The sequence below is a fragment of the Mus caroli genome, unplaced genomic scaffold (genome assembly GCF_978045245.1).
Source record: "Mus caroli unplaced genomic scaffold, Mus_caroli_1 scaffold_4, whole genome shotgun sequence".
In the NCBI taxonomy this organism is placed as follows: Eukaryota; Metazoa; Chordata; class Mammalia; order Rodentia; family Muridae; genus Mus; species Mus caroli.
In genome coordinates, this window is record NW_028227259.1 from 128,449,394 (window position 1) to 128,463,950 (window position 14,557).

General features: G+C 44.3%; 1 protein-coding gene across 2 annotated transcripts in view; it reads right to left on the bottom strand.

Annotated features, from left to right (window-relative positions):
* Positions 1 to 369: 369 nt before the first annotated feature.
* Positions 370 to 14,557, bottom strand: part of Mphosph9 (M-phase phosphoprotein 9) — an 82,188-nt gene continuing 68,000 nt past the window's right edge. For both annotated transcript variants that reach the window (XM_021163261.2, XM_021163264.2), the window contains 6 exons: positions 13,087 to 13,233; positions 12,119 to 12,239; positions 11,130 to 11,230; positions 10,176 to 10,423; positions 9,134 to 9,202; positions 370 to 4,543 (listed from right to left, as the gene is read on the bottom strand). In XM_021163261.2, coding sequence (XP_021018920.1) covers positions 4,442 to 4,543; positions 9,134 to 9,202; positions 10,176 to 10,423; positions 11,130 to 11,230; positions 12,119 to 12,239; positions 13,087 to 13,233 — 788 coding nt within the window. In that variant the 3' untranslated portion in view covers positions 370 to 4,441. The remainder of the gene's footprint in view (positions 4,544 to 9,133; positions 9,203 to 10,175; positions 10,424 to 11,129; positions 11,231 to 12,118; positions 12,240 to 13,086; positions 13,234 to 14,557) is intronic.

The following is a 14,557-nucleotide window of genomic DNA, read 5'->3' on the forward strand; positions in this document are numbered from 1 at the left end:
ACCAGGTGTTCATCTCCCCGGGCGGGCGCAGTGGAGACTGTGCAAGGGCTTGGAGAGGCAGTTTTACAGAATATGATGTCCACACCCAGACAAGGGAAGATGTTCGCTAAATACTCCTACTGTGAAGTCACCAAAAGGTGCCCTAAGGTGTATTTAGAAACACTATTACACACACACACACACACACACACACACACACTCCTCTAGGCTGAGGCTCTATGCCACTGGTTGCCTGGAATTTATTTCCTGAATTAATTTTAATATTCTCAAGACTATTAACCAAACCATGCAGCTCCCGGGACTTGAAGACCATCATTAAAATCCAACTCTCCCAGACAGTATGAATAAAGCTCACAGATACCATGAAAGTTCATGTCCACAAATATTTATTGAATGCCTAAATGCACAATGGAAGGTGCTATAATGTGGTCCCTGCTCTCATGGAGCTCACACCTTCATTACTCCATCCAGTATCTGACCAGATTTAAAAAACAAAACAAAACAAAAAACAAACCCCCACAACAAGCACTGACCAGCAGCAGCACTGTAGGAAGCCATAACTGATTGTCACACTGTGGGTCACTGTCACAGTTCAAGTGTACAATGTAAGACAGGATTATCTTTGAACTCTGTAGTCACAGTGAAGGCATGGCAGGCAATGATCAGCAGATGCATGGTTATGGCTTGACCCCTCGCGTAGCTGAGGGCTCTTGTGAAACAAAGGGCAAACCACCAGATGGAGGAAAAAAAGCTAGCAAGGTCCTAAGAGCACTGCACTAGCCTAACACGGGATGAAATGTTCATATTGCTCTTGGCAGAACAGGAAATCATTTCTGGCAAAATCTGTGCACCACCAGGGCTTTAATCAGACTGGCAACATACAAAAGTGTGCAGGATCCACTGATGAATGTGACTTCCAAGGGTCCCTGCCTGTCACTTACTTTTTTAAGGTTCTTAAAGACTTGCAGCACAAAGTTGCACATTTAGAATTAGTGAAAACTTTTCTTGGGATATGAGAAATTTAAGATGATGAGAATTTAGATTTACTACATATTTGGGTGCAGGGTTCAAAAGACAAGCAGAATTTGGCAAAGCCCCTGGCTTCCCTGGGTTAAAAGGTAACTAACACTAGCCTTGCTTTAAGCCCATATTTATGTCCAGCACTCAGCGGCAGGCCCCTCTTGCAGGTGGTCGACAGCTTTGAGAGGTCTAATCATGGACCTTTTGAAGGAAACGTTACTTTAGTTAAGCCAACATTAAACCATAGTGGAAAGAAGTCAGCATTTATACTCAATAAACCCCATTCATCCATTAAAATCAAAATACTTTCTGAATTTACATTTGATGGGTTAACTTTTTATAATTTTCAGTCAGCTAATAAATAAATAACATACCAAGGATTTCATTTAAAATCCAAGAAAGCCCTTGATTTTATCAAAGAGCAAAGATAACATAGACCACCTAACACAAATGACAACCCAATGTAGTGACTGTACAAAATTATCAACCTTAAAAAGAAATCACTGGGTTGGGAACATAGCTCAGTGGCAGAGTTGCCTAGCGTGTGCAAGACCCTAGTATGCCTTAAAAAAAAAAAAAAAATCATGAGGCCAGAAAGATAGTTTAGTGGTTGAGAGCACTGACTGCTCTTCTAGAGGGCCTGGGTTCAATTCCCAGCAACCACATGGCAGCTCACACCAATGCACATAAAAATAAATAAATCATTTTTAAAAATCACTATTTCAACATCGCAGGAACTGGCTAATCTGAATCGTGCTGTTTGGTGCACACTCACTTCACACTGGCCAATCTGCACTGAAAGGATTCTCCTATCCTTTGGTCTCTACCTGAGTCAGGGTGTGGCCCGGGATTGTCTGGCTCCAAACCTCCCTTCTCTGGTCTCTTTCAGCAGTGCTTTAGCTCTAGCTAATTCGTCTCCTGGAGCCATCCCTCATAGCTCCCAGAGTGGCTTTGTGAGAAGCACAGCTCCACAGCTGCAGAGTTTATTTTCTATGTACGTGTTAAAAGGCACTTCTCAGAAGCTGCAGGCTCACTGAGATTGTTTTTTTTTTTTTGTTTTTTGTTTTTTGTTTTTTAATACTAGCTGCAGTACATCCCAGCATAGAAACAGTTTGCCTCTCTTGGGTAACAGATGCTCTTTAAGACTGCTACCCTGCCCACTTTTAGGCTGAGCTGCTTTTTAGCTGAGTGTTCATAAGATACGCATTACTCGGGGCAGAGGCAGCTGCAAGAACTTCCCTTGGTGTCTTTCTTTATAGCTGTGAGGAAGAAAAGAATGAAATATCTCTTTCAAATAAGTAATTGATAGTTTACATCTATTACACACTTCAAAAACCAAAGCATATGCTTTCTGAGGAGCGCAGAAGATGTTTTGATGGCGCTTAATACCTTTTTTGGAATTAGCCAATTATAGGCACCCAAGAAGATAACTCCTTGGCAAGATAAAGCTAGTGGCAATTTCTTCTTCTTCAGGATGCAGTTGACTATACAATGAGAGGAGGGAACGATGAGACACGCGGGAGCACTGTCAGCTTGTTTGGGCAGTCATGTTTGTTGGTGCCAGCGCACGTGCCCTCACACACAAGGCAAGCACGCTACCACCACGTGGACAGTACTCTCAGCTTGTCAGTTCTGCATGTCACATGGAAGGACATATTAAAAAATAGACTATTCCTTTGTAAGTACTCATCACAACTATACAAGATCTTGCTTAAAAAGAACCTTTTTTTTTAACTGTAACATAATTTTTAAAAGGCTGAAAGAAAAATCAAGAATAAAGGCACTTGCTTCTAATGATAGGAAATCCTGATTAAGTAAGCCTTCACTGGTTACTGAAGAGGAGCTCAAGGATTAGGGATTATCCCAAGGGTCCCCTCCTGCCTGAGAGTCCCAAGTTGAACAGGGCATAGGTGAAGCTTTGGTGAGAAAATGCTCGAGACAACGTGAACCTGCTGAGACACATACACTGTAATGGAGCTGCCTGAATGCCTTGGGTTATTCTAAGTAGTTTCTCATTGTGGAGAAAGAACTCAATGGCAAACCAAAATCAAAAGCCTGAGCCCTGGCCCTGTAAATCAACTGTGAGAGCTCAGACGACTCTGTCTGCAGACTCAGAGCACAAATACGTGGGTGCTGGGTTCGCACTGGTCACCAGAGAGTGAGTGGGTGAGCAGCCCAGACATCACCAACAGTCCCAACACAGGCAGGATACTTGCTGCTCCTAGTTGGGAACAGCTTCTCCTGCCCACACAGCGCTCTTACAGAGAATTAGGGAATGGCACCCAGGTGACGGGCTACAGTCTGCTGCAGGGCCCTGGGGAACACACATCCTCTGTCCATTACCAGGCAGGGTAGAGTGCTCTGGGCATAGAACAATGGTTCTTACAGCGGCTACAGTGGAAGTGCTTTTCTCTTTGGCAAGGGTGGGGGTGGGTGGGTCGGTCAGAAGGTTAAGAGGGTAAAACTCTTCCAACGATGACTTTGGGAGCTAAAGCTTTATGCTTAATGGAAACTGGAGCCACCCTGGGAACAGTCCAAGGTGGGCCACAACGTAAAGCATGAATGATGCACGGGCAGAAAACCCAGCTATCCACCTGCCACTTCCAGCTCTAATCATTTTCTTTCCTCACAAACAAAATTATTGTAGAGAAATAAGTTGTATTTGCGTAGTTTTTAAAGTCTCCGGCACTCAAGAACTACTTTTTTTTTTTTTTTAAACCATTGACTTCCTGGGGTGGGAAGGGATCTGAACGTGCCAGTGTATATGTAGAGGCCAGAAGACAACTTGTGGGAGTCGTTCCTCTTTCTAACGCGTGGGTCCTGGACCTTAAACGGGTCCTCAGGCTTGGCGGCAGGCGCTTCTACCTGCTGAACCTTCTTGCTGGCCCAATTATTCTGCTATTCAAGGCGTGTGTTTCACACAGGAATTGTGTGATCATTCCCTAAAAACTTCTACAGAACCTAAATGCGAACTGTACTGTAATATTTGAAATATCTAGCATGTCAGTCTATCCTTATGGAAGCTGCTAAGTATTTATTTTAAAAATGAATTATATTTACAGTGTAGAACAAGTTTATAAACCCAGTGTGCAAAGTTCATTGTAAAAGGGTAACACTATTTCTTTACAAACAAGCTGCCTCCCCAGTTACATTTCCTTCTTGTTGATAGAAATTGGAGACATATGCTATTTAAAAATAATGCTTTTTAAATAGTAAAATATACAAGAGGTTCCTGAGCATAACAAAAATATCTTGAAAATATGTGGCCATTTTAAGTATAAAATAGCAGGTGTAAGAATAGCATGATTGTAAAACTACCGTCTGAAGGCGTATAAACAGTAGAAAAGAGCTGGCCTTTTCCGAGTGCATAATTGTTACATTAGTGCAAACAAAAATGTCTCAAGTTTAATGGCTACCAGTCTCAAAGATTTGCAGAGCTGCGCAAAACATGAAACTTCTTGAGGGTCATCCGAACTGAGCCCAGCTCACGATTGATCTTCTCCAAACGATCTTCCAAGGCCTCCTAGGTAACAGTAATGGGGAGATAATGAGAATCCTCATCAAACCCTCTGGGTCTACAGTCAACAACCGCCATCTACAGACTTTTTGGTTGCAGCACGAGAGCCCAAGTACACACATTTTAAAAATGACAGATTTTAAGCCGGGCGTGGTGGCGCACGCCTTTAGTCCCAGCACTCGGGAGGCAGAGGCAGGCGGATTTCTGAGTTCGAGGCCAGCCTGGTCTACAAAGTGAGTGCCAGGACAGCCAGGACTACACAGAGAAATCCTGTCTCAAAAAACCAAAAAAAAAAAAAAACCAAAAAAAAAAAAAGGCAGATTTTACTTTCTACACAATCATCTTTTTTTTTTTTTTTTTTGAGACAGGGTTTCTCTGTGTGGCCTTGGCTGTCCTAGAACTAGCTCTGTAGACCAGGCAGGCCTCAAAATCAGAGATCTACCTCTCTCTGCCTCCAGAATGGTGGGATAAAAATCATGCGCCCCCCACTGCCTGGCCAACAACTCTTCTCAAACTGAACAGTGGATTGGCTTCTCAGCCCTTCCAAATAAGCTGGGCAATTTAAGGATCCTCCGTCTGCAGGGCACTCTTGACCATATGGGAATTCTTCACGGCAGAGCAGCCATGAGAGGAGTGACGACCTGAGACTGTATGTGCAGAGCCTAAAGGTGCTCGCTCTCCACTGGTTTTCAGAGAAGTGTGTATACTGGATGCTGCTGTAGCCACAGACATAACTTCCACATAAACTGACCAACTTCTCTTTAAAATGTTACTGGAGACTTCAAGAAAAAAGATTTAATAATTAATGATGAAGAAATACAGCTAATGATACCTTGTGGCCTCCCTTCCCCCAGCCTGGAACTTGCTTGCTCAAGGGTGGAGCTAACTGCTCATTCGTCCTGCCACGCCTACTGCTGGAACCTGCCTTTGCTGCCTGGAGGCACACACGTGTCGTCCTGCTACTGGACCCTGAGTTACTTGGCGGGAAGTTGGGTTCCCTCCCCCTTCCTTTATAACTGAGTGTCTGAAAATAGTAAAATTGAGCCTTGATCAGAATGTTTGTTGTCTTGGCTCCATTGTTTCTTCCGCCCCGTCTAGATTCCTCTTTTCAGTTCGAACTGCCATTCTCAGTTGAACCGTTCGTGTTGTGGACTGCGGGCAGGCCGCAACAATACCTGGAATATATATTTACCGTCCTAGATAATATATTCCATATGGACTCAAATGGTACCCTAAAATAAAGCTTGTTATGTTTAACAATTTTAATAAAATGATTACATGTCCACACAAAGACAGGTGACCAAAGGGAAGGACCACCCTCTTCTTCCCTGTTCCCCTTGTATATATGCACATCCTTTTTAGAAGGGGAAAACCTAGTGTGGAAGGTTTCAAAGACTGTTCCCTTTGAACTTTCTTGGCATGTTACAACGTGTCTTCTGACAACATCCTCCTAAATTAATGTACAATATTCCTTTGCAAGTAACACATTTCACCAGGAATCTTTCCGTACAAGTTTAGGTTGCTTCTAATTTTGGACACTATAAATAAGGCTGCAGTACATTTCTTAAGCATATCTCTTTGCAGTATCTATAAATACTGCCTTTGCAATCACTGGCAACAAGGAAGAGAGCATTTTGGTTCAAAGAAAGGCAGATTTCTGCATTCCAGAAAGTCTGGTGATTTGTACTTGCATTGTCTACATGCTATGAATTGCTTTCAAAAAGGAAATAAAACACCTGATAAACTGGACATGTTCATAACCCCAGAGCTAGTGAGGTGGAGGCAGGAAGCTGAGGAATTCAAAGCCAGCGTAGGACCATAGTTCAAAGAAACTGAAAACTCAATCTACTGATGTAATTAGGGAGGGAAGGAAAGAACTTAAACAATTGTACTAGTGGGTTATCTTATATTTCTCTCTTTTCATTAACAGAAGTCTCTGTAGGGGATGGATATGGCTCAGCAGTCAAGAGGACTTCCTGCTCTTGCAGAGGACCAAGGTTTGATTCCCAGCACCCATGTGTTGGCTCACAACAGGCTGTATGTAACTCCAGTGCCCTCTTCTGGCCTCCTTGAGCACCAAGCACACATGTAGCACACATGTAGCGCACAGACACACATGCAGGAAAAACACACCCATACACATGAAATAGTTTTTAGAACCAGTAAAGCCAGGCATGGTGGCACACACCTTTAGTCCTAACACTCCGGGGCCAGAAGAACAAAGATCTCTGTGAGTTCAAGGCCAGCCTGTTCTACAGAGTGAGTTCTAGGACAGCCTGGGCCACACAAAGAAACCCAGTCTAGAAAAACCAAAATTAATTTAAAAAATATAATTTAATAGTAACAACAATAAAGACAAGCCTGAAGTAGTCCATGCTGACCTTGAACTCAATATATGGTTGATGATGATCTTGCATTTTGAATCCTGCCTCTACCTCTCAAACACTGTACCACATGTGTGTACCACCATATCCAGTTGTGTGTGTGTGTGTGCGTGTGTGTTGCTTGGGATGGGTTTACACGGTAGACAAATACCAACCTGCTATATCTCCAACTCGCCTTATTTTTTGAGACAGGCTCTTACAGCCTAGGCTGGCATCCAAATTAGGATCCTCGTGCCTCAGGCTGCAGAGGGTAGGGATGGCCTATGCTGAGCGGAGCAGCCATCTCTGCTTCAGTGTGAGACTCCTGAGAGCAGGCTGAGTGTTTCTGTCAGTGGTGCTGGAGAAAGGCCTGTGTGCTACACGAGTTACAACCCCAGCACTGCTCCAGCGAGGCTGGGCAACCCTCCCTGGCCCAGCTCTACCACCCTTCCCTTACACACATCCTCAATCCTTTCTCACTGTCACTTACTCTCTTAGGGACATGACACACATGAAGAGAATCTAACGCCCTTTCAGACGTCCTGTGAGGACAGAGCACTGCTGTTCATTATGGAAAACACACTAAGGAATTCCTAATGAGTTAGAATGGAAGTATCACCACATTCCCCTCCGCTTTCCTTGTGAAGTACCATGAGTTTCCCATTGTGAAGTATTCAATGAAATGATGGCGGAAGGGCTCAGCAAGTAAGATGACTTGCCATCAACAAGCCTGGGTTTGATCCTTGGGATCCAAGAAAAGGTGGAAAGAGAGAACCAACTCTACAAACTTGGCATCTACATATGTGTCGTGGAATGTGAATGCCCCCGACATCATACACACACAAATACATAACAATTAATAAAATCAATTTTAAAGCCGGGCGTGGTGGCGCACGCCTTTAATCCCAGCACTCGGGAGGCAGAGGCAGGCGGATTTCTGAGTTCGAGGCCAGCCTGGTCTACAAAGTGAGTTCCAGGACAGCCAGAGCTACACAGAGAAACCCTGTCTCGAAAAACCACGAAAAAAAAAATCAATTTTAAAAATTAAATTTCATGGGTATGGGGATAATCTGGCTGGTTAAACTTGTGTCCCCTTCCTCCCTCACTGCTCTATGTGCAGTTCTCCCAAAGCTGTACATTTAGTCAAAGAGGACAACCTTCCCCAGCGTAGAACCAGTCTTCTCTCAAGGCTATATGAGTAGCTGAGTTTCCCCTGTCAGAACTTGTAAAACAAGCCCTCAAAAGCAATTCCATTAGCTCGAGAGATGGCTCGGGGGTTAGGAGCAACGCCATATGGGTACTAGGAATTGAACTGATATACAGACACCAGGCACTGATACAGTGCACATATAAACACACAGGCAAACTCATCACACCCTAAAATGACCCTCTGCTCCTGAGGATGGAGTCACATCTCCCTAGCTGTCTTTCCAATCACAGCGCTCACTCTGTTTGTGAAGCACAACTGTTGTCAGGGCTTGCTAGATGGAGAGAGTCAGAAGTCACTGACAGATGGCAGTGGAGGAAGACAAGCCATCACACAGGAAGGCAGCACCTACTCAGCAATGTAAAATCTGTCACAGGCTTCTGGTGGGCTGAGGGGAACTCCCTAGCATGCCCAAGGCCCTGGGTTATGTTACCAGAGCCTTACCAAATAAACAATAAAATGTATGATATTTGCTACCATGAACAAACACCATTTTTTACATCTAAAGGCAAAAATTAATTTTATTCCTGACAACAAATGTAGCTATGGAATAACTATAACTATCAAATACTGACTACAAAGGGTAGCAGCTTTGACTGCTGCATTAGTAGCTAAGGTGGTATGAATGAGATGGCTCCCATAGGCTCATACATCTGAATACTTGGTCTCCAGTTGGTGGAAAGAATTAGGAGGCGTGGCCTTGTTGGGGGCGTGGCCTTGTTGGAGGTAGGGATGCAAAACTGTGAAAGCTTCCTGCTCTCCCCACTGTACTCTCTACTTCCTGTTTGGTGTCAAGATGTGAGCTCTCAGCTGCTGTTTCAGCCACCTATCTTTCACTTAGCCTTCACAAGACTCTAACCCTCTGGATCTGTAAGCCAAAATAAACAATCCCTTCTGCAAGCTGCACTGGTCATGGTGTATCCCAGCACTAGAAAAGTAACTAGCACAGTGAGCCATGCTGTAAGACTCCTCTCGGAGCACTGCCTCATAGCCACCCTTAACGCAGCTCACACTAAGCTGTCTCACCTGATTGAGTCTTGTTTGTAAAGTGATTCTTCCTCCAGGAGAAGGCATTCGGCTTAGTGCTGCCTCAATCTGTTAACAAGAGAAATTGTTCAAATAAAAACAAAAGAATTCTAGTTACTGGCAGTGAGCTTTCTGAGACAGAAAGGGAAGGAAAGATTTCAGCTTGGCATTTTCTTGTCCATTTTGACTTAAGTTGCCTCAATAGTGTGACTTCTAGTGCTGTCTGAGATACCCCATGCTACTATGTACACAAGGCAAATTCCCCACGATAGATCTGACACAATGATCTCCTTTGTGGTAGTCTGAATAAGAACGGCCCCCATAGGTTCACATAGCCGAATGCTTAGTCATCAGGGATTGAGGTGTGGCCTTGAAGGAGGAAGTATTACTAGGGTGAGCTTTGAGGTTTCAAATGTCCATTATAGATGGTGGCTCACAACCATCTATAATGGAATCTGATGCCCTCTTCTGGCACACAGCAGGTGTACATGCAGATAGAGCACTCATATCCATAAAATAAATAAATCTTAAAAAAAAAAAAAAAAGCCCATGCCAAGGCCAGAGCAGCTCCCCTTGCTGCCTGCATATCTTGATGTAGAACTCTTAGCTGCTATTCCAGCACCACGTCTGCATGTATGTCACCATGCTCCATGCCAGGATGATAATGGACTACACATCTGAACCCATAAGCCAGCCCCAATCCAATGTTTTCTTTTCTAAGAGCTGCCTTGGTCATGGTGTCTCTTCCTAGCAATAGGACCGTGAGCAGAGGATTCTTGTTTTTACTTTTTTTCTGTCAGTGGGTTTTGTTTATGCTTGTGTGTTTGGTTTGCTGTTTCTTTTGGAAACAGGGTCTCACAGTCCAGCCCGAGGCTGGCTGTCGACACGTGATCTTTCTGCCCCGGCCTCTCTCGAGCTGAGACACGAGCACGCACCAGCACGCCCAGCCTAGTACGTCCCTTCTGACTATTCCCTAGACGCAAGCATTAGGTTCAGAAAAACCATTTTTTTAAGTATTTTAAAATATACTTGTTTGGTTTACCTGGTCTTTTTCTTTTGTAAGTTCATCAAAAAATCGCTCCGTTTCAGCTAGGGTCCTAATCTTTGCTGTATACTCAAAACCGTTGTCCTGTGGTGCTGCTGATCCCGGCTGATACTGCTCCAGGCTGACTGACTTACTCTTCTCCCAGGCTTGTCTCTCGGACACTTTCTTCAGTCCATTTGGTGAGTGTTCAGGACAAGAGCTAGGATTAACAGGGTCATCACTGGTTTTTTCTGAATACTTTTTTTCTGTCAGGAAAGAACGAAATTTCTTATGCTTCTTATTAACTTTTGTACCAGACTGAATATTCATTAAATACCCAGCTCAGGCTCACTTCCTGAAAGGAGCTGCTATATGGCCTAACCTTAGTCATAAGAAGGGAAGCAGCTTTTCCTTCTCCCCCTCGCAGTTTCTTGAGACAGGGTCTCACACACATCCACGCTAGCCTGGAACTCACTGAGTAGCCCAAAATGGCCCTGAAGTCATAGTAACTCTCCTGCTGCAGCCACGAGAGCTGGGATAAAAGATGTGAACCCCCTCCACAACTGAAAAATACACACTCTGTGCTTATTACACAGGAACTCTGGAAGGTGTACCCGTGGCTTAATCATCTTTAAAAGTTCTCTTAATGACTTCAAATAAACTTTATGTAAATATAATTCAGTTTCAGAAAAGTTTAAGAACAATGATTTATCACATTTGGGAGACATGTTCTAAACCCTGAAACACTTAACATTGTTATACAAAGTGACGTCATATAGCTTACAGATTTATTTCAGGGACAGTGTAAAGAGGGGAGCTGTATAGAACTGTCTAGTGGTGACAACCAGCACCCATACAGCAGGCACAGAGTGAATGCTCAGGCACAGACCGTCTTCAGAGCCTTGCAGAGACACCAGAACTTTGGGAAACAAATGCCTCTAGCTATGACCAGCAATTTTTAGGAAAAGATACCTTCTGAGTCATCTAGCAGAAACTGGAGCTGCTTCCTTGCAGTGGTTTGTTGTAACGTGGACACAGGAACGGTATCTAAATCATCCAAAAGGATATCAAATCTAGTGAATGAAGCAAGCGACTCGTGAGAAAAGTGTGAAGTGAGTTTCCCTATCTCTCTAGAGAGCTGAGCTGGCACCCTACGAACTCACAGTCACATGTTTCCGTAAAAGAAAGCTAGTCGTATTGACTGGCAAAGCTGGCACTGAACCTGGCTTTCCTGACACAAAATTCTATTCCCACATCAGAAGCTTAAAGCGCTGGTGGCTGTGCATCCTCTGTCCTCCATGGCAAGCTTCTGAACAGGCAGGGCAGGCAGCAGCACCCAGCTTGCTCAGAAGGTGGACATGGGGTTCACTGTGCTTAGGCCACTGCGTCTGGAATCCAGTGGTCATGTCCTTCCCAATTCATCACTCACGGCTGGCCTACTTCAGGAGTGGAAACACTGCATCTAGAGACAAGTGCCTGCCACCCTCACACCCACTAGCTGGCACCAAAATGTCCCTAAATCACGCTCCTCCTCAGGAGCACAGAGAGCCTCTTCTACATCTAAACTCTGCTGAGGTGCTGAGGCGACACTTCATGTCCATCAACAGCAAGTTTCCATAGTTAAAAACTATTTCCATACATTCCAATACCTGATTTTTCCATATGATACTCATATAAAGGACCTAAAGCCACAGGGCCCCATGACCCGACAGCTGGAGCCATATTGATGGCTTAAAACTATCGCTGGGGTCAGGAAGATGGCTCAGTAGGTAAAGGAACCTGCCTCCAAACCCACATGGTGGAAGCAGAGATCCAGCGCCACAGGCTGTCCTCGGATCTGCACAAATTCACCATGGCACACACACTCGCTCACACACACACACACACACACACACACACACACAAAATCAATAAAATGTTTTAAAAATATATTTTCAATCCCACGGCTTCACAGAACTCACCGAACTGGACTGCTTTCATTTTTGCTAAGGAGATGACTAAATCCAGGGGACAGATTTTCTTTAGGAGACCGTTTAGGACTATAAGCCACAGTCACTGGAGTTAGCATAATCTCTCTTTTTGCTAAAGAAGAAAGCAAAGAAGACATCAATCTTTCCTCTGTGTTATGCTGGCAGGACTTACTCCTAATTCTACAGAGAATGAAATTCCACAGCAAAACTTGACAGCATTGCAGGGGACGCAAAGTGAAAATTAAACAACCCATAATTCTAATGTCTAGAGGCAAACCCTGCTGATGTGTTAGCATACCAGACTATAGTCTCAGCACTCTGGCTCAAAACTGGTTTTTCAAGATTTTAGAAGTCGAGTGTAAATAAGGCAGAAACGCCAGTGCAGGAGAGATTGTCCCTGGAACACAGGAAAGACAGACTTCCCTGAGTGGGTGGGAATGTAGACACTGAGGACACGGAAAGGCAGTGCTGAAGCTCTAGAGTGAGCGGGAACCCTGGGAAGGAAAAGCTACAGACGCCAAGCACAGGGCAGAGATGCAAAAAGAATCTTCTCTGACTTCCGTAAACTGTCTCAATTAGTATTTAACAGCTATCGACGTGATCCAAACTCTCAAAAGCTTTTGGCTTTTCTGAACCAACTTCTTTTTCTTATGATACTAAGGACCCCCATCCATGCTAGGCCAGGGCTCCACCACTGAGCTATATCCCAAACCCTTTTCACGTTGTATTTTTAAGACAGGGCTTGCTAGCCTTGAACTCACTTGGTAGCTCAGGCAGGCCTTGAACCTTAATCCTTAGCCTCCCAGGTAGCTGGGATGACAGACCTCTACTACAGGCCTGGCATATAATGAGGTTTCTTAGGTGATGTTTGTAGTATCTGTGTGCCCTCAGGGACCCCGCCCATGCTCAGCATACACAGGAAGTCTCTCTCCCTAGTGCAAGGCACACACATCTCTTACTTGGAGTGTTGGCTTTCCGATTGGAGGGTGGGAGAGACGACGACCTTTGTGAAGCCGAAGTCTGTCTCTTTGGTCTCTGCTGGGCACATTTCTCTGGGGAACGGCCTGTATTGACTGAAGGCTCAGTTTGCCGAGGATTCACTAATTCTGCATCAGACAAACATACACACACAAATAAGCGAGACCTGGCTTCCCCATCTGCTTTTCACAACCATCATGGCACAAGGTCCTCCACAGAGTGCACGCTCTGCTCAAAGCACTGCAATAATGATTTGCAAGTGCCCTGCGTTCTAATGATAAACTGCTTGAGAAGGAGTTTATAATGAACGCATCCTGGCTTCCTATTGCCATGGCATTCAAGGTGAGTGCTCCCCAGGAGTTTATTTTTAGGAAGCAGATTCCTAATGTGTTTACTAGGAGCTGCTGCTGCTGGATACTGCACCACAAAGCCGAGGGTGTGTGCCTCGTAGGTCTGAGAAGTGAGCAGGAAGCACTGAGAGCAAAGGAGCCAGGCATGGTGAGGTGAGCCCAGCACTTGGGAGGCGGAGGCAAGAGAGCAGAAATCAAGGTTACCCTCAGCAACACAGTGAGCTCCAGGCTAGTCCAGGCTCCATGAGATCTGGTCTCAAATAGAAAGAGGAGTAGAGGACAGAAAGAAAAAGATGGACGGTGGAAAGATAGGGATGGAGGGAGAAGAGAGAGAGAGAGAGAGAGAGAGAGAGAGAGAGAAGGCAGGGGGAAGCACACCTTGAAAGATATTCCTCTTCCTCAGTAATCACGAAAAAGAAAGAAAAAAATCTGTTTTTCTATATTTTTGGAACTCTAGATTCTGTTGCCTCAGCCTCCAAGTGCGGGAAAAGTAGGCATGTACCCCGCTGACCATTTAATTCCCTGTATTATTAATATAAAATGACTGTCACCATTTCCCAACAAGTGCAAGTAAGGCATACAGATGGAGACACTTACTCAGGAGTGCAGGCAAGGTGTGGTTTCAGTCTTCCTAGATAGCACACACAACGGATTATATGCCTGTGCCGCCCAGCTCTCGAAAACATTATTATTATTATTACATGTAGGTGTGTATGTCAGCATATGGCTATGTGCACATGACTGCAGGTGCCTACAGAGGCTAGAGGCATCAGATATCCTGGAACTAGAATTTACAGATGGTTGTAACTGTGTCAGTGCTAGGAACTGAATTCAGGTCCTCAGCAAAAATAAGTGCTGTTATCCACTGAGCTATCTCAGGGTAGACCTCTTAAATGACCAGGTATGCAGCTTGCTTTATATAAAAGATACGGGCTATGCTAGGACAATTATAAATTATTATTAAGGGTTAATTTTCTATGAAATGGGGCTAGAGCAGTATCATCAATTAGGACTTTATTTCATTATCTTGAGAAATATATTTTATTTTTTGAGGCAGGTTTTCACTATGTAGCTCTGATAGACATGGTACATACTATGTAAA